The 27143-nt window shown below is 47.4% G+C and overlaps 5 protein-coding genes across 5 annotated transcripts; 4 read left to right on the top strand and 1 right to left on the bottom strand.

Annotated features, from left to right (window-relative positions):
* Positions 1-4949: 4949 nt before the first annotated feature.
* Positions 4950-9451, top strand: LOC112896291 (glycine--tRNA ligase, mitochondrial 1-like). The gene is made up of 9 exons (XM_025964223.1): positions 4950-5475; positions 6000-6382; positions 6468-6585; positions 7106-7300; positions 7423-7647; positions 7847-7906; positions 8116-8196; positions 8288-8693; positions 8848-9451. The coding sequence occupies exons 1-9, from the start codon at positions 4960-4962 to the stop codon at positions 9081-9083; spliced, it is 2220 nt and encodes a 739-aa protein (XP_025820008.1). The 5' UTR covers positions 4950-4959; the 3' UTR covers positions 9084-9451.
* Positions 9452-9664: 213 nt separating this feature from the next.
* On the top strand, positions 9665-11719 carry LOC112896293 (UPF0481 protein At3g47200-like). The gene has a single exon (XM_025964225.1). It carries the CDS (start codon positions 9865-9867, stop codon positions 11500-11502), a length of 1638 nt encoding a protein of 545 aa, XP_025820010.1. The 5' UTR covers positions 9665-9864; the 3' UTR covers positions 11503-11719.
* A 1044-nt stretch (positions 11720-12763) lies between these two features.
* On the top strand, positions 12764-17828 carry LOC112896292 (chitin elicitor receptor kinase 1). The gene is made up of 11 exons (XM_025964224.1): positions 12764-13476; positions 13904-13940; positions 14181-14332; positions 14804-15003; positions 15179-15268; positions 15867-15960; positions 16049-16200; positions 16273-16367; positions 16471-16609; positions 17075-17173; positions 17284-17828. The coding sequence occupies exons 1-11, from the start codon at positions 12834-12836 to the stop codon at positions 17446-17448; spliced, it is 1866 nt and encodes a 621-aa protein (XP_025820009.1). The 5' UTR covers positions 12764-12833; the 3' UTR covers positions 17449-17828.
* Positions 17829-18740: 912 nt separating this feature from the next.
* Positions 18741-20516, bottom strand: LOC112898370. Its single transcript, XM_025966698.1, has 4 exons — positions 19638-20516; positions 19367-19525; positions 18900-19182; positions 18741-18778 (listed from the first exon to the last, which is right to left on the bottom strand). Exons 1-4 carry the CDS (start codon positions 20514-20516, stop codon positions 18741-18743), a joined length of 1359 nt encoding a protein of 452 aa, XP_025822483.1.
* A 3915-nt stretch (positions 20517-24431) lies between these two features.
* LOC112898371 lies at positions 24432-26015 on the top strand. Its single transcript, XM_025966699.1, has 3 exons — positions 24432-25235; positions 25330-25786; positions 25879-26015. Exons 1-3 carry the CDS (start codon positions 24432-24434, stop codon positions 25935-25937), a joined length of 1320 nt encoding a protein of 439 aa, XP_025822484.1. The 3' UTR covers positions 25938-26015.
* The last annotated feature ends 1128 nt before the right edge of the window (positions 26016-27143 follow it).

Genomic DNA, 27143 nt, shown 5'->3' on the forward strand with positions numbered 1-27143 from the left:
AAAATCTATAATGTTGCTCTGTTCGTGCTGATTCAGATCGGTATCTCCAATTCAGAGTCGCTTATGTATTCGCAGCTAGTTTTATTCAGTCGTTACGCATTGTGACCTTTGTGGCGACATCGTCCATCAATGTGCTAACCTAGTCTCCAATAGACGTTCATTGTAGTGCGAACATATATGGTGATGGATCATGGTGTGGACAGGCGACGAATTGCACACCCACCCGGGAAGCAAAGGAGGCGGAAGGGAAGAACCATGGAATCGGAGGCTCTGTTCTTGGTAATTCAGATTGGTATCTCCGATTCAGAGTTGCTTGTATTTGCGGAAGCAACGGAGGCGGAAGGCTCTTTTTTTATCTTTTTTTTTAAAAAAAAAAGAAGCAACGGACACGGAAGGTAAGAAGGAGGAGCAAGAACCATGGAATCGGATTGGACTAGTTTGATGCCGGTGCGGTGCTACGGGCGGAAAAAAAATTCTACTCCAGCGCAAAAATAGATATCCTGAAATATTAAAAATAAATTGCGGAGTAAAATTTAGAAAATCATAACAAAAAAAATGATTAGAAATATATGATGTATAATTAGCACATCTACCACACTTCCAACAAAGTTAGATTAAATATCCATGTACATGTCAATAAGAAAATCCGAGTTGTGTCACAGGTACCAAATATGTTGAAAACCGAGTGCACTTCCCGCCATAGCCAATGTACACATCAATAAAGAAATTACCCATTCCTCCTGCCTTTCTTAAGCAACCAAATGTTAGATTAAGCTATATATATCCATCATTTTTAATTAAAATAAAACCCCAAAATAAATAAATACACATTTACCTTCAGACTATAGTGTTAATACCTCTTTGTACACAACTTAGCTACTATATTTCACTTATGCATCTCATCAAACACATGGTGTGTACAAGACATATATGGAGCCCAAAAGGAAGAACCATGCATCAGCGCCATGAGAAGTGGAGATCCATGAGAAGTGGAGATCGCTTCGGCAGACTAGGAGAGGTGGACGATGTGTCGGCACCAGGGAGACTGAGAGATCGCGATCACGAATTGGTGCAGATGGCGCTCATGACGGCAAAGCCTGCAGCAGTCGGTGTAGGCGAAGGCGCAGCTTGCGGCGGTCGGCGCTCGCGATGACGATGACAGGCAGTCGGCGCAGTCTGGATCGGTAGGCGATTGCGACGATGCAGCCTAGTGCAATCATCGCATGACGGTTTGGGAGAGTCTGGGACGTGCGGGATCTCATTGCAATGAGATGCGAGCAGGGGGAATGTAGCGCGATTGCTTGTCGTGGGTGCAAAGCAACATGAAACTGACAGTCTACATCGCTAATGGCGGGAAGAAATGGGATTAGCACGGGATTGCACCAGGCGGGAGGACAGCAGAAATTAGATGAGAGAGTATTAATTAAATTAAATCTATATTTAAATTTAAAAATAGAAGCTATGATACAGCAATGCTACTAAACTAAAGCTTACGCTAAAAAACTAACACGCCAAGAATGAATGGATACAAACCTAAAACATATGAAAGAAATAAGGTTACAGGAACCTGATCGCGATTAAATGTAGATCTCAGGGGCTAGCGGGGAACTGTCCCAAGACTCAGAAAAATGAGCTCGCAAAAGGACCAAAAGATGGGGTTAGATCAGTTAAAGAGCGGGGCTAGGGCTGGACTGAAAAGATCTAATAGATCTAGGATGTTTTCTGCAGATTTCGCAAGACACAAGAAAAACAGCAGAACTAAACCGTTTTCTAGGTTAGATCGCAAAAACTTGAGCAACTGACTCCCATGGTGGCCGGCGGCACTGCTGCTCAAATTCCCAGCGATTTAGGGCATGAGATGGCTTGTGATTTAGGGGAAAAGAAAGAGGACGATGATTTGAATCCATTTTATACCTTACTTACGGCAGGGACTCACCATGGTGTCCGGAATCTTGCTGGAAAAGGAGGTAGCGGTGCTCTGTTCTTGGACATCAGGGTGGCGGCGCTGGTCATCGCTTGCAGGGGAGGTACGGGGTCGAGTCGAGCAGGGGGCGATGCAAGAGGGGGCGGTTGGTGCTCGTGACGATGACGGGCAATCGGCGCTGGTAATAGTGCAGTCTGGGGGCAGTAGGTGATTGCGACGGCGGCGGTCGGAGAACAAGAACGATGGAGGTTTACGGGTTTTCAAATTCAAAGTCCAGGGGCGAGCGACGGAATGCGCAGCAAGGTGGTGACGATGGACAGATTGGACGACACACGGAGCATAGCGGCTGGACGAAATGGCTAGAACGAACCATGAAGGTTAGCGGTTGAATGAAGATGCATTAGTGGGCTGATCGCCTGATGACATACCAACCGAAGCTTACGTCGTGCTTAGAGTCTTTTTAGATCCCGTTTAGCATAGCTTCAGCTTTTCCCTAAATCGGCTCCTGAAGCAGTTTTCCAGTGAAGTTGAAGTTGTTTTCAAAGTTGTTTGGTGAATGGAATGCGGGAGAAGCTGGACAAAGTTACAATTTCCAACTTCTCCTCCTCAGTGTAAGGCGGAAATACCTTCACCAGATGCTTCATGGATGAAGCTGTTGGGAAAATACCCCTTTTGGGACAACTTCATATGAAGTTTTTTTAAAACTTTCCAAGAAGCTGTGCCAAAGGGGTCTTAGCAGTAGAGATGAGAAGGCTGACGGATGACATCTCCCATCCATTTGCACACTAGTACTTGCGTTTGCGTCCGTTTTTATTCAGAAAAAGTCATTTTTACCTCCTTGAACTTTGGAACTAATCCGTATTTCCTCTTTAGACTATGAAACCATCCGTATGAACTTCTGGACTCGCGATACCGAACATATGACCTCCATGGCTGGTTTCTGTAAGTGGTTTTTCTCTTTTTCTTTTATATTTATTTTGGTTGAATCTTTGAAAAATTATAGCAAATAAAAAAAATCATAATATAGAAATCCAATTTTGTTGGACTCCACATGAGTATATCTATGCAGTTAACATATGATATAATATAATTTAGTATATGCAGTTAACATATGATATGATATAATTTAGTAAAAAAGTTTTCTATACTTTTAGATATATACTTTTCTGTAATTAATTCATAGCTATAATTTCTGTGGTCCAATTACGGTGAAATTTTTATGATGGCCTAGTTATTATATGCTTGAGCTGTAGTAAAAATTCGTGCTCATTGGGTCACATGTGCTAGAGCAACTGAAGAGTCTCTATGGAATTTAGTTGCTCAAGCATACATGATCCAATGAGCATGAAAATTTTAATAAAGCTCAAGAATATAATGATTAACCCACCATAAAAAGTTTACCATAATTGGACCATGTAAACTGTAGATATAAATTAATTACAAAAAAGTATATATGTATAAAAGTATAACAAAACTTTCTTACTAAATTATATCATATCATATGTTCAATGTATAGATCTACTTATGCGGAGTACAACAAAATTGGATTTTTCATTTTATGATTTGTTTTTAATTTACTATTATTTTCTAAAAATTCATCCAAAATAAATATAAAAGAAAAGGAGAAAAACCACTGAGAGAAACCAACCAGAAGGTCATATATTCGATATTGCTGGTCTGAGAAGTCCAGACGGACGATTTCATTGTCCAGAGATAAAATATGAATTCGTCCTAAAGTTCAGAAAGTTAAAAAGAACCTTTTTTAATCCCCGCGTGGCGGACGACCTTCCGGAGCAAATCCACGGCGTCCAACAAGCCCACATTCGAGGCGGACTAGATCACACCCCGGGCCTCATGGGCCCTGGCATTGTTTCATATGCACCCCCAAAATGAGTTTAGAAGTTATAAATCGTGAAGTTTCAAACAAGATTCTGGATACATATTAGGATGCAAGGAACTCAAATGAAATATCTAAATATAGGAGAAACAAGTTTTAGAAACTTCAAATAAGACAACAGTAAAACTGAAGGTTAATAATACAAATTTACTATACCTTTTAGCACTATATTTTATACAAGTACAATATGGATTGCATGACTCGATTATTAAAAAAACATATTAATGGCTATATAACTCACCTTTAAGCCATGTGGATGCCACAATATCATGCTAGATATGGTGATTTGAACCTGTTTGCCCTATAAAGCACGGGGAACAGATCGTAAGTCCTATATATATTGTCAGTATTTTACCGGCTGCCCACCGAGGGGTATACCCAAGGTGGTAAGTTTAGGTGAGGAGATGCCAAGATCAGGAACTCGAAGATACAAGGAACACAAGATTTAGACAGGTTCGGGCCGCGAGGTGCGTAATACCCTATGTCCTATATGATGGTTTGTATTCTCTTGGGTGTTAATGTTGCTGTTTTGAATGGGTCCCTGCCCCCCCCTGTATATCCGGGAGGTCAGGGTTACAAGAATCCTAGTCCAATATTAGATAAGGAATCGTAACCAAATACAACTCGAGTAGATTACTTCTGTACCGACTAGCTTTATCTCCTATTCATACGGGATAAATAAGAGATAAATGAGATAAATAAGAGATAAGACGGATTTTATCTCTTAAGCCTGTTTAAACTACGTTATGTACACACTCCCGTAGCCCCGGATCTGACATGTATGTAATTTGAGAGTTAGTAGCTCTAATTAAGGATCTGGGATAAGTTTAAAGGTGACAGATGCAACGCGATGATATTATGCTGGATAGGCAGTCAGACTGATTTAGAAAAAAACTTGGAACAAGTCTAAAGTCAAATATATATGTAATTTGGGAGTTTTTTTTATCTAAATAAGGACCTTTGACAAGTTTAAAGATGGCCGGTAAAATTCACCTCTCATTCGAACCTACTAAAATTTTAGGATGGGATTTGGATGCTTACAAACGTTTTTTGCAATAACAGAAAACACAAGGGTTCAAATGCACACTCCCTCCAATCTTTGTGCCCTTCGCTTTCGTCGCCCCGGCCGCATCCTTCAATGGTCTTTATGCGATTCCGCCCCCAGCTCATCTTCTCCTCACTCCCCCGCTCCATCCCTAAACCCAGAACCCCGCCCACCGCAACCCTAGCCGCCGCCGCCGCGCGCCGCCGACACCACACCGCCGCCGTCGCCACCTCCATGGCCGCGACGTCGGAGGACGCGCTGCGGCGCGCGCTCGCGGAGCGCCAGGCCGCCGTGGACGCGCAGGCCGAGGCCGTGCGCGCGCTCAAGGCCGGCGGCGGCGCGTCCAAGGCCGATGTGGACGCGGCGGTCGAGGCGCTGAAGGCGCTCAAGGTCGAGGCAGGCGCCGCCGCGCGCCGGCTGCAGCAGGCCGTCGGGGCGGGCGCGGGCGGCGCCGCGAGGGAGGAGCTGCGGCAGGCCGTGGTGAACACGCTGGAGCGGAAGCTGTTCTACATACCCTCGTTCAAGATCTACCGCGGGGTGGCGGGGCTCTACGACTACGGGCCGCCTGGGTGCCGCGTCAAGGCCAATGTACTTTCCTTCTGGCGCCAGGTGACTCCCGCGATCTATCTCCAAATGCTCTGATTTTTCTGTAGTTTCATCTTACCTACTTAGTGTAGTTGCTCTGCATCAAGGATTATGGTATGTGCGGCCTTCAGGTGTGGAAAAAATGGTTACTTTTGTATTGATTATGTGTATAATGTTCTATTACCTCTGGAATTTGTATAAAAATCTGGATGGCAACGATTTCTATTAGGACAGAAGTGTTGCATTAGTCCCATTTCAATTGTGTATGCATTGGTGACCTAATTGTATCAAAACTTTTCTCATGTCAGTTACTAAGTACGAATTGTAAAATGTTCTATGGAAAACTACAATTTTGTAGCCTCATAGTTATGACTAAAGGTTTACCCTTGGATGCGATTTCCTAGTTTTTAGTGGAAGCTGCCTATATTTAGCTATTTTATATATTTCATATTGGAATAATCCACCGAGTGAGTTAGTTGATGATATTATTATCTTCTGCCATTGTTTTGCTAAGGATTTAATCATCTCAATTCTTAATTTATTTCCAGCACTTTGTTCTGGAAGAGAACATGTTGGAAGTTGACTGCCCCTGTGTCACGCCTGAGATCGTCCTGAAGGCATCAGGCCATGTTGAGAAGTTTACTGACCTCATGGTTAAAGATGAGAAGACGGGCACATGCTACCGTGCTGACCACTTGTTGAAAGATTTTTGCAAGGAGAAGCTTGAGAAAGACCTTACCTTGCCCCAAGAGAAGGCTGATGAATTTAAGCGTGTTCTTGCCATCTTGGATGACCTCTCAGCAGAGGAGCTTGGTGCAAAGATTAAGGAATATGGCATTGTTGCCCCTGATACAAAGAACCCGCTTTCTGATCCCTACCCATTCAATCTTATGTTCCAGACATCTATTGGGCCTACTGGTCTTAGTGTGGGGTAAGGAGATCACCATTCCTGCTGTACTTATCTTTTTTTTTTGTGTTCATTGACTAAAAAGGATCAATTTTGTGTGGGAACATAGGTATATGCGACCAGAGACTGCCCAGGGCATTTTTGTAAACTTCAAGGACCTGTACTACTACAATGGCCAAAAGCTTCCCTTTGCAGCAGCTCAAATTGGGCAGGCTTTTAGAAATGAGGTTTGTGTTCTTTGTCCCATTTTGTTTGACATTCCTTTTTAATAAATGTTTAGTACTCCCTCTGTTCCAAAATGTAGGTCGTTTTGGCAAATCTAGATACATAGCTTTTGCTATGCACCTAGATAAACATTGTGTCTAGATACATAGCAAAAATTATGCATCTAGATTTGCTAAAACGGCCTACATTTTGGAACGGAGGGAGTACTAGTCATTTCTATCTTATGTCCAATTCGCCAGCAATTGTGGCGTGCTTCGGTTACTCTTTGTGATTTAGATATGATTGTTCAGTGCATAAACTTTGTTCTTAAATTGGTTTTTAGTTACATGATCAATCTAGATTCTGAACTAATTTGTTTTTATAGATATGCTGGGTGGAATTAGTGCTTTCTATAGTTTCACAGTACATTTGTTACTTACTGTAGAGTTGGTGACACATCTGAAGAGCAGTTATTGGCTTTGTAATCAGCTAGATGTTCCTTTTTTTTTTGTCTACTCACTATGTTTAGAACCTGAAAATCAGATCTCGCCACGACAAGGACTTCTCCGAGTGCGTGAATTCACATTGGCAGAGATTGAGCATTTTGTGGACCCAGAGGATAAATCACATCAAAAGTTTGTTGATGTTTCTGATTTGGAGTTCTTGATGTTTCCAAGAGAGCTGCAACTCTCAGGGGAGTCAGCCAAGTTAATGAAGCTTGGGGACGCAGTTTCAAAGGTTTGTATTTTCTGGCAATTTTTTCTTGCCAATTTAGTCTCTTTTCTTTCGTTCTTTTGTTTATATATGTTGTTCATATGCTTGATACTATTTCTAATTTTTCACTCTATTATTCTTAACAGGGAACTGTTAATAATGAGACACTTGGTTACTTCATTGGAAGGGTCTATCTTTTCCTGACACGCTTGGGAATTGATAAGGGTCGGCTGCGCTTCAGGCAGCATCTACCTAACGAGATGGCCCATTATGCCGCTGACTGTTGGGATGCTGAAATAGAGTGCTCCTATGGGTGGATAGAGTGCGTGGGTATTGCTGATAGATCTGCATATGATTTGCGAGCACACTCTGTAAGCTTACTGCATCTCTTTCACACCCCAGATACATCTTCGGAAACTAATTGTAGTCCTTATCTGTTGCTGTTGGAACTGGAGATGCTCATTTCATCTTTAAACTACCCTTGCTAAATGAATTTTGTATCAGCGTCCACTGTTTAGTATGCAAGTGTGCTACTAATGCTGACATGCTTGGCTGCTTGCTGTCTCACAGGAGAAAAGTTGTGTCCCACTTGTTGCTCATGAAAAGTTTTCCAAGCCTAGAGAGGTTGAGGTGAGATATCATATCCAGTTCTCCAGTTTTCCTCTGTAGCTACATCTTGTTTTTCATGATTTACATCTGTGATGTCTTTTCTTGCCCATCAAAGCACATGGAAACTACCGTTTTGAATGCCATATTATATATATAGACTTTGTATCTTTATACTTGTTATTTCTGGCATTTACCTGTGCTTATATGTTTGCTGATGTTCATTATTGCAGAAACTTGTCATAGTTCCCTCAAAGAAAGACCTGGGGCTTGCTTTTAAGGGCAGCCAAAAGATGGTCCTTGAAGCATTGGAGGTAACAGATCTTGTCCTTGTCTTTTTATATGTTGCTGCTAGCTTTCTAATGTCTCCCCTCCCTGATTGGCTACTTTATTTGCTGGTGACAGGCTATGAGTGAGAAGGAAGCTTTAGAGATGAAAGCTGCCCTAGAAACCAAGGGGGAGACAAGCTTTAAAGTTTGCACACTTGGAAAAGATGTAGTGATTACCAAGAAGATGGTGTCAATCAGCATGGAGAAGAAGCTGGAACATCAGCGAGTCTTCACCCCTTCGGTCATTGAGCCATCATTTGGCATAGGCAGGATCATCTACTGTCTGTTCGAGCATTCATTTTACACAAGGCCAAGCAAATCAGAAGAAGAACAGCTTAATGTCTTCCGGTTCCCTCCTCTAGTGGCTCCTATCAAGTGCACTGTGTTCCCCCTGGTGAAGAACCAAGAATTTGATGATGCTGCCAAAGTGATTGCTAAAGCATTAACAACTGCTGGTATATCACACATTATTGACACTACTGGTACGTATGATAGTGTCTTAAATACTGTCACTATTATTTCTATGTGATGCTACCATGATGGATGATGGCCTTTATTTGGAACATATTAGTATTACATGATATCGTAGGATGCACAAACATGTAAGCTTTTGTTTTTTGGTCTGATTTCTGGCAGCTATATCCATTGGGAGGAGGTATGCGAGGACGGATGAGATTGGTGTTCCATTTGCTGTAACAGTTGATTCCACAACAAACGTGACTATCCGGGAGAGGGACAGTAAGGAACAGATCCGGGTGGACATCAACGAGGTCGCATCCGTGGTGAAGCAACTGACAGAAGGCCAAAGCACCTGGGCCGATGTTTCTGCAAAGTATCCCGCCCATGTTGGCCCCCAAGGTGACCAGGAGTAGAAATTCTGGCCACCACAATGTCCAGCCATCTCTCAAGAAGTCTTCTTCATTCTCCAATTGCCCAGAATCTGCTAGCTGAACACAGCTATTTTTGGTATTGACGCAATCCAGCAAGGCAGTTTTCCCCTCATACATACATGATACGTGCTATAGCGGTTGGATGAACTGAAGTTTGCATATTTCCCCATTGTTTTTGCTCCTCTTAAAGGTCGTATCATCGACGTGTGGCCTCACCCATACAAAACTTGACCATTTGAGTTACTTCTGAACGTAAGTCCTTGTAAGGTCATACTGAGAATTGTTCAGCTACCTACAGTTGTAATTGGAGTTGGAGTTGGAATTTTAGTTACTTGTCCCAGAATTGTTCAGCTGGAGTGTTGACAAATGACAAGCAAGATGCTTCTGTTTTCATGTAAGTTTATCAAGTGCCGGACCATTCTGATTTCCTTAGCGACCAAGGCAAAGGGATGTTCCCAAAAAGCTGTTGGACATTTCAATGCCCTTGCGCCCAGGTTTGTTCCATGCGCACGCCTTCTCCGTCCAAGCCGTTTTTTGGTCATAGATGCTATCGTTTCTAGTCCACCATTGGCCAGAGATTTTTCCATGGCATGTAGCCTAGTTGCTACTCCATTGTCCAGAGATTTTTCCATGGCGTAGCCTATCGAAGACGCTGGAGTTTCCACCGGTGTTTCCAATAGTCTAACAAGGTGGCTCCGGTCTTTCCCACGATTCTTGGCTTCTTGCCCTGCTTGTCTTTAACCCCGTCACGCGCTCATCTCCGATGGCCCATCCTTTGGTCATGGTCATGGACTCTCCTCTAATGGAGCCCCTACTGGATCCCAATGGCCAGGCTCCGGCTGTCGCAGCCACGCCGGACGAGCACGGCGTTGCCGCCGGAGATGAGAGCAGCACCGTCGTGGGGAATGGCATGGACGCCGACGGGAGTCGCCGCACTGGCGGGGCCAGCGCGCACGCCGAGGAGAACGACAGCGATGATGTGAAAGGGGATGAGATGTCCGCATCCATGCAGCGCCGGCTGGACGAGAGCAGCGCCGTCGAGGACGAGGAGGAGGTGGGCGACGACGCGGAGGCCGACGAGATGGCATCGCGCATGGAGCGCCGCCTGGCTGCGCTCCCCGGGCGGCCCCACGAGAGCGAGCCCTTCACCATCTTCCGCGTGGCCGGGCCCATGCGCGACCGCAACCGCCACCTCTACGAGCCGCAGATGGTGTCCCTGGGGCCCTTCCACCGCGGCGCCGGCCGCCACCTCGACGCCATGGAGGCGCACAAGTGGCGGTACCTCCGCGACCTCCTGGCCCGCGGCGGTGGCGCGACGCTGGCTGCGTACGCCCGCGCCGCGCGCGCCATGGAGCCCCGCGCGCGGCGGCGGTACGCGGAGCCCGTGCCGCTGCCGCCCGCCGAGTTCGCCGAGATGCTCCTCCTGGACGGCTGCTTCGTGGTGGAGTTCTTCCTCAAGGGCGAGGAGAAGGCCGACGACGCGCTCATCGACGCGTCGTGGGCGATGCAGAACGTATACAACGACCTCTTCCTCCTCGAGAACCAGCTCCCCTTCTTCGTCCTCGAGCGCTTCTACGACATCGCCACCGGCGGACTCGGCCGGGGCCACTTGGTCACCAACGTCCTCGTCAAGTACCTCACCGTCGACATGGGTGCCGCCCAGGACGCGGAGACCGCGCGGCCCCCCGACGGCGAGATCCACCACCTGCTGCACCTGTACTACCACTGGTTCCTGCCGCCGGAGGACCGGCCCGGGAGCGGCGCCGGCGGCCCCGCCGGCGCCGGCAAGTCCGAGGACGAGGCGTTCGAGGAGTGGATGTCGAAGCCGATGGACGAGCGCATCCCGTGGCAGCTCCCGTCGGCGTCGGAGCTGAAGGACGCTGGCGTGACGTTCCGCGCCAAGAAGTCCCCCCGGAGCCTCGTGGACGTGACCTTCGACCGGCGCGGCGGCGTGCTGGAGATCCCGGCGGTGGAGAGCTACACGAACCACGCCATCTTCGCGAACCTGCTGGCGTACGAGCAGAGCCGGGGCCGGTGGGAGCTGCAGCGGCTGGTGAGCTACGTGCTGCTGATGGCGTCGGTGGTGGACGCGCGGCGCGACGTGGAGGTCCTGCAGCGGGCGGGCGTGTTTGTGAAGGGGGACGAGGAGACGGCGACGTTCTACGCGCACCTGGGGGAGCTGTGCCCGCCGCCGGAGTTCGTGGAGAACTGCTACGCCGACCTGTTCCGCGACGTGCGGGAGCACTGCGGCCGCAGCTGGAACCGGCACCGCGCCGTGCTGGTGCACGACTACTTCAGCAACCCCTGGACCAGCATGTCCGCCGCCGCCGCCGTCTTCCTGCTCGTGCTCACCGTCGTGCAGACCGTCTACACCGTGCTGCCTTATTACAACCCCAGTTAATTAACCCCGGGACCGGGATGATGGTCAAGCATTAGGCGGAAAGTGACGTTGTGGCGTCACACACGGTCGTCTGCCATACCATGTTAGAGTACACGTCACTCCTCTCGATCAATAATTCCTCTTGCAATAGTACAAATTCACATGTTGTATGACGAAACATTTCTGTACAAATAACTTAGTCAAGCAACCTTGTTGTTGATAACATTTCTTGGGACCAGCATGGGTATATTTTGTTTTATTAGGTTATAACTTTGATCAATAGTTACTCTATTGGTATTTAGTTTATGTGATACAAAAATTGCTATTACAGGGGAGTCTTTTTGATACTAATCTAGTGATGTCATATTTGTGCCGGAAAAAAATGTTTTGATGTAGTAATAGTTGGCCAAAGGCTTGTCCTACAGAATGAAATAAACACTGTTTCTGCCTATGTCTCTGTCCCTTGATGCTTCCTCCGTGGCAGTATAGCACTAGTAGTCTTCTTTTAAAAAAAAAACAAAACAAAAAAAAACTAGTAGTCTAGGACATTATTGCTGATGTCCGAAGGATTGTGACCTTTTGGCTTTTTGGAACACCTAGGTCTCAACGGCCGTTGTTTCTTCTTCCAGGCCAGGGCTATACATGCCAAAAATAGAGGCCATGACTGTACTTGTCTAAAAAGGAGGCCCAGGTTTTTAGGATCATAGTTTAACAGGAAGTAAAAATAAAAAGAAAAAAGAGTGCATGCTCGTGAGCTCATCCCTTGCCCTACTTCGTGAGAAGAGAACAAGGTCAAGACTGCAAGAGCCCATAAAGAAATGAGCGTGATTCCATTATTAGATGCTTCACTCACTAATGCACTGGCAGAAGCAGCCCGGATCTCAAGTGTCTTCCCTAATCACGCCGTGAACCGGACATTCCCGTCCCGCGGCCGACCTGGCGAATTGTTGCGGCAGCTCCCTTTGACCGCCGCCGTTGCTGGCCCCGTCTCCGTTCTGACACCTTCCGACCTTCGCCGCGGCCCTCCCCGGAACGACCTCCCACGTGGAGGGCCCCACCAGCGTCCAGCCACGTGTCTGCAAGTTATTGGCGCTAGTCCTGCCGGCCCCACCGGACAGTGTCACGAATAGCCCACCGCCGAGGGCATGGGAGCGGGGTGGCCCACGCCTGCCCGCGGGTCAAACTCCCGCCGCGTTGTCGCGCTCGTCGTCGTCGCCGCCTGCTCTGCTGGCTGCTTCCCCCAGCCCAACTCCCCCCCCCCCCCCGCCGGCCTCCTCTAATGGCTAACCGCCGCGGCTAGGCTAGGGTATCCCCCCATCCTCCTCCTCCTCCGCCTCCGCCTCGCCGTCCCCATGGCGCTGCCCGCCCTCCTCGCGCGCGCCCTCCTCCTCCTCGCCGCGGCGGCGTCGGCGGCGGGGGGCGGCTGCCGCTCCGGCTGCGACCTCGCGCTCGCCTCCTTCCTCATCGCCCGGAACCAGAACCTCACCTACATCGCCCAGCTCTTCAGCATCGACTACCGCTCGCTGGCGCCCTACAACCCGCAGTACCCCAACCTGGACTTCATCCCCGCCGACGCCAGCGTCAACGTCTCCTTCCCCTGCGGCTGCCACTCGCTCCCCGGCGCGCCCTCCGCCACCTACCTCGCCGGCTCCTTCCCCTACCTGGTCCGCAGCGGCGAGACCTACGAGAGCATCGCCGGCCACTTCAGCAACCTCACCACCCCCGGCTGGCTCGCCAGCACCAACTCTTACCCCGCCAACAACATCCCCGACACCGGCGTCAGGGTGAACGTCACCGTCAACTGCTCCTGCGGGGACCCGGGGATCTCCACGGCCTACGGGCTCTTCCTCACCTACCCGCTCAGGGACGGCCAGACGCTCGCCTCCGTCGCCGCCAACTACAGCTTCTCCTCGCCGGCGCAGATGGACCTGCTTAGGCAGTATAACCCCGGCATGGCCACCAACACAAGCGGGCTCGTTTTCATCCCCGTCAAAGGTGAGCATTTGTAGCTGCTGTTGTGTGATGCGAATTGTGGACAATTCAGTTCAATTTCAGCTTGGATTTGCCTCAAATGGAGGACTTTTGGGGGTAGTTACTGTAGGAAATGGGGTTTCTGTGCCCAATTGTATGCTAATCTAGGCTGGTAGCAAGGAATGGAGGTGTTCTCTGCATAGTATGTTGTCTGCTGTTTGATAAGGTCCATGGAATCGATGTGGGTTTGCTTCTGAACGAAGGGCCACTTGCATTAGCCAATATTTCTAGTTGTAGTTCCTTTGATTGTGTTGCGGTCAGACGAAGAACTGGCTGAATTCCTTATGACACTGGTGACATTTCTAAATGGGTTGATGTTACTGATTCCATGTGTTGGTTCATGGCTTCGATGCATGCAAAGTTACTTAACTAGTGTCTTTTGGTTCTCCAGATGCCAATGGAAGTTACCATCCTTTATCATCACCAGGGTAAGTGGTGCTGCCTGCCATATTGTCCTGTATAATATTTACTTGAATGTTATTAATTCTTGTGCACTCATGCTGATAAGCATCCTCATTTTGTGCAGTACAGGCAGCCTCATCCTCTTTTTGCAAGCTAATTATGCTTCTGCCTTAAGGTTTTTGCAAGAAAAAAATGGATGTCAGTTATCCTTTTGAGAAGAAACTGTGATTTTTTACACATTGTCACTCTCATCCACCCGGGACAGGAAAAGGAGGTTCTGTAGGACCTATAGTTGGAGGAGTTGTTGGTGGTGTTTCTGCACTGCTACTGGGTATCTTTTTATACGTCATGTTCTATAGGCGAAGAAAGGCGAAAAAGGCTGCCCTTCTTCCATCATCTGAAGATTCTACCCAACTTGGTAATGACATTGTTTGCTTCTCTTTGTACATATTTACCCTGCAACACAAAGTTATTCTTTAAACATCTTCCCTGGAAAATCATTTGTAAGCCCGATTGCATAGTTGCAAGTCAATATTTATCCTTTTGTCATATCGGAAACCTATAACCATAAATGTTGCTTTTGGTGCATTGAGGTTCTGATCCTTTTGATGCTCAGATGATTACCCTGTGAAGCTATTTTATTGTGTGTATAGAAACCTGAAAATCTTGTTGGGTAAATAGTGTTTATGACCTATGTGCCAAAAGGTCTTTGGTATGTTTGAGGTACCCATAAGTGTACTTTTGAGCACACAGACAGTTAGTCATCCTTAAATACTGTTTCCTCTTTCCCCTTAGTTTCCTTTTTCATTTTACAGTACTTCATATTGACAATAACAATGGAATGGAGCTTCCACAAATTTCTAAACTACTAGTATTTATTTTTCTCCAGCTGCTACTGCATCCATGGATAAAGTTGCACTGTCAAGCAGTCAAGCTGATAGTGCCTCAGGAGTGCCAGGAATTACTGTTGACAAATCAGTAGAGTTCTCGTATGAAGAACTTTTCAATGCCACAGAGGGATTTAGCATGAGTAATAAAATTGGGCAGGGTGGTTTTGGTGCAGTCTATTATGCTGAGCTCAGAGGCGAGGTTAGTTTAAACTTTTCACAGTTGCATCGATAGTAAACATATTAAAGTGCATTTCACGAACTCGCAAACATCACCTTCCTATGGGGGTTTGCACATGCAAACAGCAATGCGTTGTTATCATGCAAATGTTACAATCTGTTCATCATTTGTAATGTTTTACTTTGGGTGTCTCCAGAAAGCTGCCATAAAGAAAATGGATATGCAGGCTACTAATGAGTTCCTTGCTGAGTTAAAGGTTTTGACACATGTTCATCATCTGAATCTGGTTAGTGATTCCTCTTTTTTGTTATTATTATTATTGTTTGCTGAGGTGGCATGTTATATATTAGATTTTTTTCTCTTAGGTTTCCTATATGTTTTCATTTAATTATAACAATAAAATAACGAATCATCATTCATTTATGTTTGGAGAAATTGCTGTTTGAAGAAACTTTTTGGGGGAAGTTTCAACTTCAAATAGTGCACAGCAACATACTTTGAGTGTAATTTTTTGTTACTTGTATACTTGCTTATATTGCCTGAATTGCAATACTCTCCTTCAAATTCCAATTGCTCTGGTTATGATGAGTGCCACGAGTCTCAATTTCACTTATGATGAGATTCTGTGTTATTTACTTATTGGCAAAGGATGGCATCACCCTTGTACAGGAAGGTTGTGCACATCAATATATTACACATCACTTAAATCAAAGTTGAGGAAATATATGGGTCTGGCTTTTTTTATTTATTGTATTCCAGTCTTACCAAAGTAGTATCAAATTTCTGTAGGTGGGAACAATCATGTTATTTCACTGCTATCTCCATTCAGATTAACCCATATATTTTTCCTTTTTCTGCCATGATAATTTTTTTTCTTCAAACAGGTGCGTTTGATTGGTTATTGCACTGAGAGTTCTTTGTTCCTTGTCTATGAGTATATCGAGAATGGGAACTTAAGCCAGCATTTGCGTGGATCTGGTAATGTGTTATGTGTCGCCTCTTAGATTGGTTATCTGTGCCCATTCTGATGCTTCCTGTAAATTAACCACCATACACGTTCATATAGGTTATGAGCCTCTGTCTTGGGCTGCCAGGATTCAAATTGCCTTAGATTCAGCAAGAGGTCTTGAGTACATTCATGAACATACTGTCCCAGTATATATACATCGGGATATCAAGTCAGCAAACATCTTGATAGACAAAAACTACCGTGCAAAGGTTTGAATAGTTCATGGATTTTCTTTTAGCTGTTTTCCCATCATTCATGTAATAATGATACCTATGACCCAGGTTGCAGATTTTGGTTTAACAAAACTTACAGAAGTTGGTAATACATCACTGCCCACACGTGGAATTGTTGGTACATTTGGTTACATGCCTCCAGAGTACGTGCCCTGAACATTTATATGCCACTGCATATTTTTGCAAACCTGTAGAATTCCACCATTTGTGATAAATATTGACTTCTATGAATTATGATGTTTGCAGATATGCTCGATATGGTGATGTATCTCCTAAGGTCGATGTGTATGCCTTTGGCGTTGTTCTTTATGAACTTATTTCGGCCAAAGAAGCTATTGTCAGATCAACTGAGTCTGGTAGCGATTCAAAGGGTTTGGTTTATCTGGTAATTGTCCTGCTAAATCAACTCTTCTTACGTTCTGCTTCTCGTATTGTTTTGGCTGCCATTCTCATTTTATAAATGCCAGAAGTCCTGTCCAGTTTATCCAGGAAAGAAAAATGCTTTCTGCTCTTGTGCTTCATTACCACGAGGATAGTTGTTACTCATAGTTTTAACACATTCAGTTCTGAGCAATTGTTTTGACCTCATCGTCTGCTATATCTGAGTTGCATGTTTATAAATGACGGATTCTTTTAATCTTGCATTTCTCCTTTGTTGTCAATTCGTCATGTGTTTGTAGATATTTTGGCAACAGAAATTGGTTGCCTTTTCTTTTCCCATTGCAAGCATACTGGTAACATTATTGCTTCCCAAGCTAGTACAGGCTTTGGATGCTTTGCTGTAGTTCAAGGATTTCCTGCTTGATGAATGATGACTCATGAATCACAAACCATTCTGAAAAAACCGCAGTTTGAAGAAGCTCTCAACACAACCAATCCAAAGGAAGGCCTCCAGAGACTGATTGATCCGGCTCTAGGCGAGGATTACCCCATGGACTCCATTCTCAAGGTTAGAGCCAACCCACAGACTGAGCAGTATAATGCTGCTGCAGAATTACGTCTACCATCTTTGTTATGTTTCGCGAAACGTGAGGCTAACGCATGGTTCGCCTTGCGCAGTTGACAATGCTGGCAAGGGCGTGCACGCAGGAAGACCCCAAGTCAAGGCCCACAATGAGGTCCATCGTCGTCGCGCTGATGACGCTGTCATCCACGAGCGAGTTGTGGGACATGAATGCGGTCCAGGAGAACGAAGGCCTGGTGAACCTCATGTCCGGGAGATGACTGCCCCTCTTGTAATATATTGTTAGCCTGCCTGCCCCTGGTAACTGTACATTAGGGTTCATTTGTGCTGTTGTGCCGGCAAGAAAGGAGGACAGCATGTTCAGCAGAGCACCACTGTAGGTATTCACATGCGATTTCTTCTGTTGGTCTTAGGGTTTTGTCTCGTGTTGGTTCCTTCCTTCTTGTTCTTCTCGGAGAGCCGTGTGAGTTTTTTTAGATAAAGGAATATTTTAATATTCCGTCCTCTACATCACATCACAGTATGAAGTATCCAGCCGTGTGAGTTACTCGAGTGTAGAACGCCTGAGTTACCTGTAAGGTTTCTGATTTTACACGGGAATGCAAATAAATGATCCTCTGTAGATAGATAGTCGCTGTTATTGTGTGTGTGTTGTCTCGTGTTGTACTATTGCCAGGTGCCGTGGCATGTGTGCTGTGTTGTGGCCGAGCTGTCCGAGCATGGATATCAGCAGCAGGTAGTGCACCACACATCTATTGTTTGGAATTACGTGACGGTCAGCTCATGTATGGCATGGCAACTCTAGAGAAAGTGACGAGATACAGTTGATTGGGATTAGCTTGAAATGTTTTTTTTATTGTGAAACATAATTAATTGCCTTTCAAGTTAAGCGTATGTAATTAATTGACTTAAAGCTACGGAGCGTATTTATTTACCTTTCAAATTAAGCACATGGTTTTGTTTTTATCCCTCCCTCCTTTTTCGTTTTTCTTCATTTTTCTTGTGCCTCCTATTTTATTTTTCCTTGTTCTCTTTGTCCAGCTCTTCCTCCTCCGTCTTGTAGTGATATTCCCCTGCAATGTGCAAAATTTTTATTTTTCCTTTCCTTTTGGTTTTTGGTTCGTTCTACCCTTGAGATTCATCAGAAAGAGCAAAAGGTGGTGTTTAAGAGTGGCAGGTCCTCAAGGCGTGCTGCTGCTTCTGTCGCTTACAGTATCCATCCGGTTCAGCAACACCACGTTTCTCAATTTTCGTAACAGACTGCCAATGGAGACGATCGGAGGAAAAATAGAAAAATGAACGAAAAATAACTCGAATTTCAAATCATTCATCTTATTTATGCCCTACACTCGTGGTAGCTACGAGGTGCCAGCAGGCCGCCGTCGACATGCATACCATGCCCTCGCCGGCCGGCGAACCCGGCACCGACCGCGCAAGAGTGAGACTGGCACACAGGGAGGCGACGGCCCGTCCACTCCACACATAGTCCACACACAACCACAACACACACAGGTACTAGCAGTACCAGGGCTAGCTTTCTGAATCTTAATTTTCACTGCAGGTTGCCCATCATCCATGCCGGAACGCACCCTGCAATTTTGGACACGATGAACTAGATGAGTAGATGTTACGAAGAACCCATGCAGATTCGTCCTCAAGTTGAACATGGAGAACGAGCAATCTCCAGAACGCGGGATAAGCTGCAGCTCACACGAGGTCGGGAAGCTGAAGCACAGTGACGGCGGTTGCTTGTTGGGAGCCGCCTGCTGCTGCTCGTCGTCGTCGGCCACGAGGAGGTAGAAGTGGCCCATCACCCCCGTGCGCCGCCGCTCGCCGGTGTAGTTGGACACCACGGTCAGCGCCTCGCCGTCACGGATCCTGACGGTGCCCGGCTCCGGGTAGCACGTCGACATGCCGACGATGTAGCCCGCCTCGTTGCCGGCCTCCTCCCCGTCGCCGTAGATCGGGGTCGACGAGCACAGCAGCCGGCCGTCCTGCGGTTAATCAAATCGATCCAGTGCAGTTCATCAGTTATGCTGCTGCTACTACTGCGTCTCTTTCAAATTTTTTTCTTTATCGAACATGCGGAAGAGCTGCGTATCTTTTTAGATTTATATTAAGAATCTTTTTTCAGTTTGCAAAGAACTGGTATATATATGGAGATATAGGTTTAGATACCTGGCCGTGCAGAGAAGTGCCGATGCCACCTGAGTGCTGGTGCCCGACGGCGAAGACGATGTCGCCTCCACGGGGCAACGCTTCTTTGGTCACCTTCATGTCGACGCAATCGTTTTTCGCTCGGTTTTCAGAGCTGCATGCCTCGACTGTATACTCCACCTGCACATTCAAACGAACAGGCTTCACCGGTCACAAACCTGACAAACTACATCAGCAAATGCTTGAGATCCAGCGAGCAGATCTATTTACATATATGTATATATGTATGTACCTTGCAATCAGGCTCGGGTTTCCCGTCGAGCAGCGCCGTATCAGTGACGTCGAGTATGTAGATCCTCACCGGCACGACGGCGGCGTCGCTCCAGTCGACCCACATCACGGTGTACCGCAGGAACAGCTCCCGCGGCTCGCCGCCGGCGGCGAAGCCGTCCTCCACCCTGCACCGCGTCTGGTCGTAGCAGCAGTGCAGGCCGCCGGCGTAGCCCTCGGCGATGCGGTGGCCGCGCTCGTCGACCGTCACGTTGTAGAGGTCGCACCGGCACTCGGTGCACCCGGGCTTGTCCACCGCGCCGCGCGTGTCGATGGCGTGCACGTTCAGAGACCACCGCTCCTCGTACCCCTCCGGCGCGTCGCCGCCGCCGATCTCGATGCCGTACGGGTCGGGCACCCACGTCAAGGTGCGCCGGGTCTCGGACCCCAGCCCGAAGTACTGCCCCAGCGAGCCCTTGCACACGCCGGAGTTGGCCCGCGGGAGCGTCTGCCCGCCGCCCCCCCGCGTGGCGTAGTAGGGCTCCACGAGCCAGTGGTGGAGGTAGGTCTCGTGGAGCGGCACGGGGGCGCCGCGCGCGTCCACGACCTCGCCGTTGAAGCTCTTGAGCGCGAGGTGGCCGCGCGGAAAGGCCACGTCCATGTACCACTTGTTGGAGACGGAGCCGGGGCGCAGGGAGAAGGGCGGGGACAGGAACGTCTTCGACTTGAGCAGGTGGCCGTTGTAGACATAGCCTCTCGCGTTGTCGACGAGGGCTCGTGCCGTCGGAAGCGGCGCCGTCGTCGTCGCGGACGCGAACGCGATGAGCAGCACAAGGAACAACGGGGGCATCTTCAACTCGTCAGCACCACCTGCCACAAAGAGCTGACGTTCACCGTTCATGGAGGCAACAGGATCACATGACACGGGGGAGAGGAGAGGAGGAAGACGAAGCATATATATATATATATACATACCAAGCTAAGATCCTCCACTACACTGCAGGTGATGAAGCGAGGCGAGGAGGACGACGAGAACAGGAAGCGGAGGGGCACAGTGTGAAGCCCCCGCGCGCCGCACCTTATATAGGGGCCGCCAGCGCCACGTTGCTGCCTGCGCTGACGAGCGCACCATCTCAGGTCGACCATCACTTCATCCTTGGGATCCATGAAAGCGGCCTAGCTCGGCAAGCCCTCGCAATGAATGCTTGCTACAAAGACATGGCGGGTGTGTGTGGGAAGCATCATCTGCATGCGTTAAACGATTTTTCTTGATGGAGCAGACGATTTCTTCCGTCGACTACTGGTCGAGGCTCAGTTTCGTCCCAAAATTATTAAAATAGTCATTTTAATCTTCCAACTTTTCATTTAGGTTTATTTGTTGTCATCCCCCGTCCTATGTGGCATGTCACAGTGTCGTGCCACATCACCTCCAGCATGCCATGTTGTCTTATTTTATGCTGATTAGAACGTTACCATTTTTGAAAAGTGTTGGAACCTCTAGGGGAATAGTATTAAGTCTTAATTGTTTGAGTGTCCGAAAACATCTTGGGAGGAAAACGCAGAGCAATGAGAAGTGCTCAAAAGATATGTTTAATATGCAACGCCGTTTCTTGGTGCTCACGTGCTAAGTAAATAAAATTTCAAAGTCCACATAAAATTTTTCAGTCCAGCATAGTGTGTTGGAGCTGATGTGGCGTGTCATGTAGGACGAGTGACAAAATTGAGCTAAAAAAAATAATTTTAGCAGTTCATGAACGAAACGGAAACTCAGTCTATAGTTGAGGGATGAAAACAGTTATTTTGCCATTTTTTCTGGTCTACAATATTTTCATGAGACGATTAGCGTATAGTATTCACTCATCGTAGCTGTGAGGATGGCAAAGATCGACAAGGAGATTGCAGCCAAAGTCCAAAAGCAAACTCTCTCTGAGTTCGACGACGCGTAATCAACAAGGAGCCCCACCACCTTGGCACCTTCGATTCAAATTCAATCCCGGCAGCTCCCCAACGGCCACCGCTCACCGTCGGGTCACCGTCGCCTATAGTTGGGTTGCTGGGTGAGGCCATAATCTTGGGGCAGTGGCACCCGAGAGGAGGACGACGAGACCTCATCTACTGAGAGTTAGAGTTCATATGCAAGTCTTGAATTTGTGTGACACAGTCATGCAAGAAACAAATTAGAAGATCGTATGCTGATTTTTTAATGGCCAAACCTAAAGTAATTCATTTGTTGAATTACTTGCATGCCTAACCCTCCATATTCAAAAGAAACCACACAAATACAATCAACACTAAAATGGCAAAAATACCCTCATGACCAAGTGGGGGCCAGTACTTCTCCATCGAGCTATACATGCAAAGTCACACCTCAATTTGCCATGACACCTCATCACATTATTACGTGGCGGCACCATGGATCAAACAAGGCTTACAATTAAAGAAGTGTCTTCTTCCTTGAAGGTGAGTTCTTGATGGTGGTTGCAAAGCTAGTTTAGTTTTCAATAAACAGAAGCACACATTCATCACTTAAGATCTTATCCATTGTATGCTTATACCAGGCTTGAAGCGATATTCGTTCTGAGAAAATATTCTGACATGATAAGCTATGGTAGTTCTTTCTGCTTACTTATCTACTGAACAATGGTGAAAGGACATCGAGGACGTACCAAAATCCACTGAAACACACGGCGCCTGTCAGGCTGCAGTGTTCAAGCTTGCTGAAGATAAAATAATAAAACTCGACTGATGGGAAAAAAATCGCTCCCATGACAGTGCACTAAGAAGGACAAACCAACCGCAGGTGCCACAGGTCAGCATCCTACCATTATTTTTCAGGTTACTAACGATATTTTTTTTTGCTACCATCTGGATTATATTTGAGCTCTAGTTGATGTGTCTTCCTCAACTAGAAAGCTTACCAACGTTGGCTAGCTTACTGAAGATGATGAAGCATATATGGCTCAACTGCACAAGAGTGTGGTCGTAGACTTGGAATTCATGGTTCATTATGCCGAAAGTTCAGTAGATGGCCTCTGCAACATCTTGTTTATTTGCCGCAGATTTTTCCTTAAGTGCCCTCATCATGGATCAGCGCAGCGCATATGCCTCAGTTCGCGTATCATACTGCACGTTCTAGTAAGGCAAAATAGCCATTTGCGTCCCTCAACTTTATTCTAGGATCAAGTTTATCTCTCAACTTTCAAATTAGTCAATCTAGTCCTTTAACTTTTATTTTAGATTAAACTCATCCTTATCATGATGCTCTCCATATTAGCATGAGAATAATGCGAAATATTCATTTTACCCTTGGCTTCTTCCTCCCCTCCTCAATTTCCACCGACGTATCACTGCATAATCTACTTGGACCTGTAATTCCCCAGTCAATGGAGTAACTTGAGCCACCAGTTTTTAGAACTTGGATTCTAGTATTCAAATTAGACAATCTAATTTTAAATTCTAGCACTTTGAGTAGGGTAGTGTGGGTTAACGTTTCTATGAAATTGAGGGGAAGGAGCCAAGGGCAAAAATAACCTTTTGTATTAGTTTCGTACCAATTTGGAGAGCTGCACTTAGTATAAGGACGAATTTGATTGAAAAGAAAAGTTGAGAAACTAGATTAGCTGATATGATAGTTTAAGGATGAAGTTGACCTATGGGATAAAGTTGAAGGACCAAAATACCTATTTTACCTTCTAGTAATGATTTTGAGATACATCGTGTCTTGAAAAGCAAATTGGAGAATGTTTAGGGTATCAAGATTCTTATGCATGAACAAAAAAAATTGTAAATATGCATTCATAGAACAAAGCTCCAGGAAATTCGCAACTGCTAACAGTTCTTTTTTATTTTCTATTCCTAAAATTTTAATAGCTTCTGCAAGTTGTGGTCAGAATGGCTGCGAGTTCTGAGTTCATAACCCAGTGTCACTATTTATTTTTTTTTGGTTTTTCTGCTTGTGGTCAGATTGGTCATGCATGGGTTCCTTCTTTTTTTCTTTCTTTCGTTACGGCCAATGCAAGGAAGGATTATTTTTCTTCTCTTTTTTAATGTATACTACCTACCCCAGGGTTGCTGAATCTGCTGAATCCCGGCTTCTTCCTTGTGACTATAACGACAGCATATATGTTTTTCGTCTTCCAAATGCTTTTGCAGCTTTTTTTTTCAACTTGAAAGAAAAATCTAGATCTCACTTATATAATTAACTATCAAATTAAAATCTATTATGCAAGTACATGCTCCATGCCAAATTATAAGTAAATATATAGTTTTTAATATATATCTAGATATATCGTATTTTTTATATGCATAGTGAAAGGTACGTGCCTAGATAAATTCTTCCAAAAGAATTTTTTTTTTCAAAACAGCCAGTGGTAGCTTCAAACGCTGAGGCTCCTCCACAATGTCCACCAACTGCTCGAACTCAAGGCAGGGCGGCGAATTAAACGTGATCCGAGTCACAGGACACAACGGAACTGAAACGCAAACAAAGGACGGCAGGCTATTCAATTCGTCCTTCCGTGGCAGTCTCTCAAGAATCATCCATGGCGAAAGGCGCAATCGTATGCCCTTGGCACTGGGGAGTAATGCAATGCATGTGGGTGGGTGGGTGCGCGGAACAACCCTGCTTGCATCCGATCGAGGGAGCAGAACCCGAAGGGGCCCAGCAGCTCGTAGCCGCAGATTGCGTAGGGGGCGACGCGGCGGCACCGGCACCGCGCGGCTGACCGGGGTAGCTAGCTCGCCGAGTGGCGCTAGCGGCCCTATATAAGACGCGGCGGTGACTTCACCTCGCCGTGGTGGCGGTGACGAGGCGAAGATGTCTCCCTTGTTCCTTGCGCTGCTCGTCGCGTTCGCGTCCGCGACGGCGGCGGCGGCAGCCCTCGACGACAGCGCGAGAGGCCACGGCCACCGGCTGAAGTCCAGGACGTTCCTGTCCCCGCCCTTCTCCCTGCGCCCGGGCGCCGTCTCCAACAAGTGGTACATGGACGTGGCCTTCCCGCGCGGCCACCTCGCGCTCAAGAGCTTCAACGGCGAGGTCGTCGACGCACGCGGCTCCCCCGTGCCGCTCTACGAGACCTACCTCCACCACTGGCTCGTGGTGCCGTACTACCCCGCGGCGAGGGGCGGGGAGGGCTTCCTGATGCGGACCAACTCCGGCGTGTGCCGGGACACGCTGGGGCAGTACTTCGGGCTGGGCGCCGAGACCCGGCACACCGCGACGTGGGTGCCCGACCCCTACGGCGTCGAGGTCGGGGGCGACCCGCCGCCGGAGGGGTACGGGGAGGAGAGGTGGGCGCTCAACGTGCACGCCATCGACACGCGCGGCGCGGCCGACCGGCCCGGGTGCACCGAGTGCAGGTGCGACCTCTACAACGTGACGGTGGACGAGGACGGGCGCCGCATCGGCGCGGGGTACGCCGGCGGCACGCGCTGCTGCTACGACCAGACGCGGTGCAGGGTGGAGGACGGCTTCGTCGACGGCGAGCCCCGGGAGCTGTTCCTGCGGTACACCGTGATGTGGGTCGACTGGAGCGACGCCGCCGTCGTGCCGGTGAGGATCTACATTCTCGACGTCGCCGATGAGGCGCTGCTCCAGGGGAAATCCAAGCCTGATTGCATGGTACTTATACATATATATATACATATCTATAAATATACAAAATATATGAACGATAGAAGCATTTTATGTGAGTGAATCCTGTTTGGTTTTGCAGCTGGAGTACACGGTCGAGGAATGCAGCTCAGAAAGCCGAGCGAGAAACGATTGCGTCGACGTGAAGGTGGCCAAAGAGGTGTTGCCGCGGGGAGGCGACGTCGTCTACGCCGTCGGGCACCAGCACGCAGGTGGCATCGGAACTTCTCTACACGGTCAGGACGGGCGGCTGCTGTGCTGGTCGACCCCGACGTACGGCTCCGGGCACGAGGCCGGCAACGAGGCGGGGTACGTCGTGGGCATGTCGGCGTGCTACCCGGAGCCGGGCGCCGTGAGGGTGCGCGACGGCGAGGCGCTGACCATGGTGTCCAACTACACCGGCGAGCGGCGGCGCACGGGGGTGATGGGCCACTTCTACCTCCTCGTGGCCGACGGGCGGGAGGAGCCGCGGCAGCAGCAGCCGGCTCCCAGCAAGCGGCGGCGGCGGCCGTCGCTGTGCTTCAGCTTCCCCGTCCCATGTGAGCGAGCTACTGCCATCTATCAGTTTCTGAATCTTACACGTTCTGGAACGAACATGCTTCAATTTGCTCTCTCAAATTTTAATCTGCAGGGTGCGCCCCTGCATGGCTGTCGATCGGGCAACCTGCCATGGAAGACGACGATGCCTAGAAAGCAAGCACAAGCATGAGTGATGAGTCGGCAAGGAGGACGAGCTAGCCGCAATCATCATGTATACGTCGTCGCTCCCTGTGATGTGTCGAACTGCCAAGTCACTTTGTGCACGAGTGTAGTGCAAAATAAATAAAATAACCTTTCCGCAAGAACCAATAATGCAAGGTGTCTACCATGAATTTTTTAAAATAATATTATTTTAGTGCAAAATCTCAGCAATGATGCATCAGCGTGTACTGTTTGCCAAGCATATATATATAGGCACGTGCATGCATAATCATGTTTAATCCTAATAATACCAATTTACTTGATTAGCTGGTCACATGACGCTCTACTGTTGGCTATATGTCGCAAAAAATAAAAAAGCTCTGACTACTATGGTATACTGTATATCGCAAGAAAAGAAATAACAAAACGAAAAGACCAATGCAAAAAGAAAGAAAGAAAGAACGAACGAACATCAGATATGCGGAGCAGGCCCACTGAACAAAAAGGTCTAGATCTATTTGTTTTGAAAGTATTATCTGATATTTTTTTCTTTTTGAAATGGAACCGGCATATCTGAAATGAAAGTATTATCATTTTGTTGTTTCGTGTCGGTGTTTTACCGGCTGCCCACTGAGGGGTACACCCAAGGTGGTAAGTTTAAGTGAGGAGTCACCGAGATCAGAAACTCGAAGGTGCAGTGAACACAAAACTTAAACAGGTTCGGGCCGCGAGGTGCGTAATACTCTACATCCTGTGTGGTGATTTGTATTGCCTTAGATGTAGAATGATCTTGGGATGATCTGTTTTGAGGGGGTCCCTGTCCCCTCTTATATATCCGGGAGGTCATGGTTACATGAATCCTAATCGATACTAGCCAAGGAATCGTACCAGAACATATCTCGAGTAGATTCCCTCTATACCGACTATTTATCTCCTATTCATACGAGATAAATAAGAGATAAATGAGATAAACAAGAGATAAGATGAACTTAATCTCTCAAACCTGTTTAAACTACGTTATGTACACAGTCCCGTGGCCCCGGGTCAGACAAGCTCCCGAGCTCTTCGTAGCTGAGTACTGCAGGCTTCTCGAGTACTTTCGAAGTAGTCTTCGGCTTCTCTTGAAGCTCCGTCTTGAAGTCCATATTCGAGTACTTACTTGGCTGCATCGAAGCTATGAGGTGCTCATGCCCCGAATTATTTCTTTGGTATGGT

The sequence above is a fragment of the Panicum hallii genome, chromosome 6 (genome assembly GCF_002211085.1).
Source record: "Panicum hallii strain FIL2 chromosome 6, PHallii_v3.1, whole genome shotgun sequence".
Lineage (NCBI taxonomy): Eukaryota > Viridiplantae > Streptophyta > Magnoliopsida > Poales > Poaceae > Panicum > Panicum hallii.

What these genes read in the sequence shown, in the direction of transcription:
- LOC112896292 (XM_025964224.1), top strand. Translation starts at nt 12,834, where the DNA reads ATGGCGCTGCCCGCCCTCCTCGCGCGCGCCCTCCTCCTCCTCGCCGCG. An exon ending in CGTTTTCATCCCCGTCAAAG is followed by an intron (nt 13,477 to 13,903) that starts GTGAGCATTTGT and finishes TTGGTTCTCCAG; the next exon opens with ATGCCAATGGAAGTTACCAT. An exon ending in ACAAAAACTACCGTGCAAAG is followed by an intron (nt 16,201 to 16,272) that starts GTTTGAATAGTT and finishes CCTATGACCCAG; the next exon opens with GTTGCAGATTTTGGTTTAAC.
- LOC112898371 (XM_025966699.1), top strand. Translation starts at nt 24,432, where the DNA reads ATGTCTCCCTTGTTCCTTGCGCTGCTCGTCGCGTTCGCGTCCGCGACG. An exon ending in AATCCAAGCCTGATTGCATG is followed by an intron (nt 25,236 to 25,329) that starts GTACTTATACAT and finishes TTGGTTTTGCAG; the next exon opens with CTGGAGTACACGGTCGAGGA. An exon ending in CTTCAGCTTCCCCGTCCCAT is followed by an intron (nt 25,787 to 25,878) that starts GTGAGCGAGCTA and finishes TTTAATCTGCAG; the next exon opens with GGTGCGCCCCTGCATGGCTG.
- LOC112896291 (XM_025964223.1), top strand. Translation starts at nt 4,960, where the DNA reads ATGGTCTTTATGCGATTCCGCCCCCAGCTCATCTTCTCCTCACTCCCC. An exon ending in CCTACTGGTCTTAGTGTGGG is followed by an intron (nt 6,383 to 6,467) that starts GTAAGGAGATCA and finishes GTGGGAACATAG; the next exon opens with GTATATGCGACCAGAGACTG. An exon ending in TTGGGGACGCAGTTTCAAAG is followed by an intron (nt 7,301 to 7,422) that starts GTTTGTATTTTC and finishes TATTCTTAACAG; the next exon opens with GGAACTGTTAATAATGAGAC.
- LOC112898370 (XM_025966698.1), bottom strand. Translation starts at nt 20,516, where the DNA reads ATGAACGGTGAACGTCAGCTCTTTGTGGCAGGTGGTGCTGACGAGTTG. An exon ending in AACCCGAGCCTGATTGCAAG is followed by an intron (nt 19,526 to 19,637) that starts GTACATACATAT and finishes TTGAATGTGCAG; the next exon opens with GTGGAGTATACAGTCGAGGC. An exon ending in CTTCAGCTTCCCGACCTCGT is followed by an intron (nt 18,779 to 18,899) that starts GTGAGCTGCAGC and finishes CCAAAATTGCAG; the next exon opens with GGTGCGTTCCGGCATGGATG.
- LOC112896293 (XM_025964225.1), top strand. Translation starts at nt 9,865, where the DNA reads ATGGCCCATCCTTTGGTCATGGTCATGGACTCTCCTCTAATGGAGCCC.